This window comes from Populus euphratica, unplaced genomic scaffold (genome assembly GCF_000495115.2).
Source record: "Populus euphratica unplaced genomic scaffold, PopEup_1.0 scaffold406.1, whole genome shotgun sequence".
NCBI lineage: Eukaryota > Viridiplantae > Streptophyta > Magnoliopsida > Malpighiales > Salicaceae > Populus > Populus euphratica.
This window is the reverse complement of record NW_011500291.1, coordinates 195,386-201,550: the sequence shown is the minus strand read 5'-3', so window position 1 is coordinate 201,550 and position 6,165 is coordinate 195,386. Positions and strand designations below refer to the sequence as shown.

Genomic DNA, 6,165 nt, shown 5'->3' with positions numbered 1-6,165 from the left:
GGTAATAGTAAAGAGGGAGGAGAAAAAAACATCCACCACGAAATACCTTACACATGCCTCCCTCTTGGATGCGTCGCCACTCAACGTGTTGGATGACATAATATTTTTTTTTTTTTGTCATCAAGAAGCATTGCATGCGCCGCTCAAATAAAGTAAGTCCTTCTCATATGTTGACACATGTCATGCACACGCCAATAATTTTTCTAAAATAATATTTAATATTTTTTACAACTTATTTATATTTACAAGTCTACTTGCACCTCACACTGAGGTAATCAAGGGAAAAAAAAGACATATATCATTCAATTTTATATAATAAAACTATATCATTCTCCTTGAATGCACCAAAATTGGACATCTCGTTAACTTTTTTTTTTTTTTTTGCTAAATATACAATTTTCTATCCTCTTTTACTGCATTTAAGATTCTTAAAATAAATGCAATTAAAAATGGTGTCATGGTTACATTTGGTTATAATATATGGATTGTGTGAATATATTTAAGTTTTAACCAATAAAATTTTGACATCTTCTAAAATTATTAAACACATGCTAGGCCCATCTTGCCACACATGTAGATAAGAATGGAATATTCAGTCTATTAAAATATTGATATCAGGTTAAACAAAAGAGAAATTTAAGGAAAGTCTTTTAATTAAATATTTTTAATCACAATTTCTTAACATTAGTTTATCATAAACCCTTTTTTCTTAAACCAATAAAAAACTCAATCATAAGATTTATTTTAAGATACATATTGAATATTTTTTTTATAAGACATAAAAGTAGAAAAAAAAAACTTAACATTTATGTTAGATTAACTCATATCCTTCGAGTTGTTTAAATGTTTATATAGTATTATTTGATTTTTTTTTATTATTTCTCAACTAATTTATTTTTTAATAAAATCAAAAAAATAAATGAAACAATAATATTTCTTTAATAAATCAAAAATAATTAAAATTTTAAATCGATATCCATTGAGAAATTCAAATATATCATATAATTAAAAAAAACAATTATCACCCTTAGATTTTAGTATTAGGATAGCAATTTTCTAAATTCAATTCCTATCAATAAAAAAGAAATTTTAAAATTTATTGAAAAGAAAACACTCCAAAAATTATAAAAGAATTTATATTAACATGTTTATAGGTATACAATTTATTAATATTTCTATTCAAATACACATAATTATAATGACTACAATAACATACATATAAGATTGTGATAATATGCACAAAATATTAAGTACTTGATTATATATAAATAATCTTATAACTAAAATTGTATTATCATCACGTTGCGTGGTATATGACTAGATTATTAAATCACATTATGATGTGGGTTGGGTCAAAATTTTCTTGAATATAAAAAGAAATATTTAAATGTTATTATTTTTTTAATTTTTTTCTAGTAAAAAAATTTAAATCACATGAGAATTGATTCATTTGTTTTTGCAGGTTCAAAAGCAACTTGGACAATCTATGAAAACATAGTTTGAATTAGAAAAAAAATTCAAAATAATATATTTTTTTATTAAAATAACAACATATTAGATTGACTTAGGTCAACCAAGTTAAAATGTCAAGTTTGTGACACAGGCTATAAAACTATAATAACTCCATAGAAAATAAATTATGAAGTGTAATTCTCAATTAACCAAATATTGAAAGATAAAATTTAAAAAAATAAATTAAAAAAGAACCTGAAAAAGCAACTCGAGTTAACCTTTCAAACTCATAATTCGAGTTATAAGATCGAGATAACCCCATAGCAAACAAATTATAAATATCGATTCATAATCAACTCAATGTTAAGGGATGAATTAAAAAAATTAATCAATTAAAAAAACATACAAATAACCTAATTCAATCTGTCAAACTCATAATTTAAGTCATTAGACAGAGATATCCTCGTAGAAAGACTGAAAAAATTAAAAAAAAAACTTAATTTAACCCACCAAATCCATAACTCTAGTCATGAGATTGAAATAAACTCATAAAAAATAAATCAAAATAAATTATGAAGTTCAATACTCAATCAATCTTGTTGAATTCAATGTTGAATAATAAAATTTGTAAAACCTTTAATTAAAAAAATAACATAAAAATAAGTAAGTCAACTCGGGTGAACCCGTTAAGAATTATACTTGGGTCACGAGACTGAGACATGGATAATTTTATAGAAATCATGAAGTTTAATTCCCAATAAAACCCAAGACCTAGGTCCTAAGATGTGGATAATCTAATAAAAAGCAAATTCAATATTAAAGGATCTATATCCCGAGTCATGAGACCGAAATAATCTCTTAGAAATAAAATTAAAAAAAATAACATGATTTAACTAGGATTAAAATGCCAAAATCTGCATCTCTAGTAATGAGATCAAAATTTTTCTATAGAAGCAAATCAAAACAGATTGTGAAACTCAATTCTCAACTAATCTAATATTGAATAATTAAAAAAATATAAAAAACAACATGAGTCACTTAAGGTTAACATGTTAAGTACTATTTTTAGGTCAAAAGGGTGCAATAACCTAATAAAAAATAAACAAAACAAATTATGAAATATAATTCTAATTAAGTCAATATTAAATTAAAAAATTAAAAAAATAATTAAAATAAAACTCAAGCTAACCAGTTAATTTGTCAAATTTATGATCCGTGTGAGAATAGAATAATTCAATGAAAAATAAATCTAATAATAACTAATAAAATTAAAAAATTATTAATTGAAAAAAAATAAAAAAAAAATAAAACCAACAATTGAGTAAATAAGATCAAAATAAGATTTCATTATGGATTGATACCGTGAAACATGTTTTAATGTATTGTATAACTAGGTGAAATAATAGTAAAAATCTTAATTGAACAATAGCAAAAGGATAAAATTCATTAAAAAAACATGTTTTAATGTATTGTATAAACTAGTTGAAAACCTTAATTGAACAGTAGCAAAAGTATAAAATTCATTAAAAATAAAAATAAAAATTAACAAGGGTTAAATTCATAAAAAAAAAAGAAAAGAAGAAAAGGCGTACATGGATAATCGTGACATTACGCTAAAATAAGAAGTATTCAGAGGAGTGATTCGCACCATAAATTTTGAGCAATTTAGTTTTAACCAAAAACGAAGACATCTGAGGTTACTCTTAGCTCGTTAATAATGAAAAATGTGCTTGAAAAGGCCCAAGTTCGATAATAATAATAATATTACACTCAAATCAAGCCCCAAAACCCCACACCTCAAACCCCTAAATCTGCCACGTAAAAGGCAAAACCCCTCAAGGCTTAAGCATACCCTTTTGATAAAAAAAAAATGGCCAAGTGGTGGCGCGGCCTAAGGACGGCAATTCAATACCCACAACCACCGCAGCCATTTCACTCTCAATCTTCACGTTACCACACAATCCAAGCAATACCTCGAGAGGTTGCAGGCAGAAGAGTCTCAGCTAGAGAAAGAGAGCAAGGCAGAATCCCTGCTGTTGTTTTTCCTCAAAGTCTTCTTGATAAAAACCCATCAAACGGATTGACCTCAAGAAAGAGACTACTGACTACTGAGAAAAAACAGATTCAAGCCATTCTTAAGTCCGTACAACTCCCTTTCTTTTGCTCCACTACTTTCCCTCTTCAGATCCGAGCTGGGTCTGGGTCCTCGGTGTTGCTTGAATCCGGAACTGTATTGCCCATTAAGGCAAGTCACGTTCCTTTTTTTCTTACTTTTCAATCTTGAGAATTTGAGGTTTGTGTTTTTTTATTAATAGTGTGTTTGGTTTTATGTTTTTTTTTTTGGATTGTATTATAGATACATAGGTCTGAAAAGACAGGGAAGATATTGAATTTGGTGTTTGTCTGGGCTGATAAGGGAACGGAACTGAAAGTTGACGTGCCTGTTGTTTTCAAAGGAGAAGAAAATTGTCCTGGTCTTAAGAAAGGTAGATTTTTCTTTTGTCCAATTCATTTATATATGTGTGTATATGTGTGTGTGTGTGTGTGTGTGTGTGTGTGTGTGTGTGTGTGTGTGTGTGTGTGTGTGTGTGTATTTTGTGGGGTTTTCAGATGATTGAAGTGATGAATTGTGACAAGTATGTGGCTTTATAACATGATTTGGTCTGTGGGGGGATGATACATTGTTTTCTCTTTCTTTAATGGGTAAATGCTAGGGTAGAAGCGAACGATCTATAAATTTTCAAGGCTTTTAGGGTTTTTTTTCCCTCATGCTGGCACTTGTAGGCTATTTAGCATGCAAGTTTCTTCAAAATTTGTAGGATTTTAGGTGTGCTGTTGATGGTCATGGTTCTCTCAGATTACTATCTTAGACTGGGCTTCTTTCATTTTTTTACTTTGTTATGTAAAATTGTCATCGGTGTTTGACAGTTTAGTCTTTTACGTCGCAATCCTTTGCCACATCTTTCTACGGAAGTTCATGTAACTAGTCCTGATTCTGATGGATTAAGACAATCATTTTAAGCATATGGCAAGGTTCATTCCAGGAAAAGTTATAAATACAGTGATGACATGATAGAGCATCAAGTCTTAATTAGACTAGATAAACTACAAACTAGAACCCATACAACTATAAAGAACACCTTCCCTTTGATCAACATGCCTTCATCATTATGACAGGGATGATGCCCTAACTTTAGCTTCCTGAAATTGTATCTGTTAACCATCTCTGCGGTAGATGTGCCATTAACTCTCTTCCAAAAGTAAGTCCACTCTGTTGCATATGGCTTAGTTCTCTCTCCAATCTAGTGATTAGAATACAACACTGGAGTAACCAACTACTAGCATTGATTAGAATAGCACACTGGTGCCCATTGATTTACCACATAATTGAGAAATAATGTTTCTTTGCTAGGTAAGGAAAAAGAAATGCAAATGGCATGATAAAGGTGTGGTAATAAGTTTCAGACAAAAACATTTCGGAAATATCAACTATACCTGTAAATTTCTGTCAAAATCATCATTTTTCCTTGCTAAAAACTTGTTCCAAAGTTGTAAAAATATCTGATGGTGTATTTGTGTTTCCCACTTTACTCCAATGCCAAAACAGGAGGCCATCTGAAGATGATCAGAAGTACATTAAAATATATTTGCCCAGCTGAACAAATTCCTCAAAAAATTGAGGTGGATGTAAGCAATCTAGATATTGAAGATAGAGCATACGTGCGTGATATTGAGGTTCATCCATCGTTGAAGCTTCTGAGTAAGAATGAGAACTTGCCTATATGTAAGTGTGTGGCAAGAAATTTGGATAGCCCAGAACCTCTGGCAACAAATTTGGAAAGGCCAGAACCTGCAGAGGTGTAGCTAGTGGAATTCATGTCAATCACTTTAGCAGATAAGGTTAGTAACTCGGATGTCAGAAGTGTTGTAAGAATAAGTTGGTTGTTTTGTCTAGTTGATGGCTTGGGTTGGTATTTTTGGAATTCTCGAACCAAGGAAGACATCCATGGCTAGATTCTTAGGCAAGTTATATTTATGCTCGTAGCATCTTAGTTACTTTGCTGGGAGGTTGTATTAGTTGCTGCTATACGATGCAAAACTGAGATGGCTGATCGCCGTTTTCCCCCTCAATGGATAATTGTATCAGACACTCGAAGATCTAGAAGGTAATCGTTTGTTAGATTTTATTTTCGTTTGGAAATTGTTATCTGCATGTTAGTTGTTATTTCCTGACCGTTTCTGTTGATCTTCATTTATTTTGTCACCTTTCCACGGCGTTGAGTGTAGGAGAGAACTGGTTTCTACTGTAGAATCTCAAGTATAATAGAGGAATGTGTTAACGGTGTTGATGCCTTTTAAAATATCATCATTTTTATTTTTATTTAGAAATGCAAACATGTATTTGCATTGTGAGTAGGATTTGAAGTCGATTTTTATCGTGGTGATAAAAAAAATGTGATAATATTATGGATATATTTTATTGTATCATTATTTTTTAAAAATTGATAAATTGTAAAAAAAAAAAATTGTTAGTGTGAATTAAATATTTGAATGAAAGTTTTTTCTTGTCAAAAGCAAAAGATAGTTGAGCGTGCAAATATTCAAAAGATAATTTAGCGCGCACAAATATTTTAGAAGTTGTTTTTTCTTAAAAAAAATACTTTTTATTTTTATAAATTTGTCATGCAAATAAATTCTATTTATACCAAATAT

General features: G+C 29.6%; 1 protein-coding gene across 2 annotated transcripts; it reads left to right on the top strand.

The window, feature by feature from the left end:
- The first annotated feature begins 3,224 nt into the window (after positions 1–3,224).
- Positions 3,225–5,626, top strand: LOC105113270 (uncharacterized). Of its 2 annotated transcripts, XM_011009373.1 has the most exons (4): positions 3,225–3,450; positions 3,655–3,697; positions 3,809–3,938; positions 5,060–5,626. In XM_011009373.1, exons 1-4 carry the CDS (start codon positions 3,323–3,325, stop codon positions 5,314–5,316), a joined length of 558 nt encoding a protein of 185 aa, XP_011007675.1. In that variant the 5' UTR covers positions 3,225–3,322; the 3' UTR covers positions 5,317–5,626. The 2 variants fall into 2 exon arrangements, with proteins under 2 accessions (XP_011007675.1, XP_011007674.1); XM_011009372.1 differs by having other exon boundaries at positions 3,228–3,697.
- Positions 5,627–6,165: the final 539 nt, after the last annotated feature.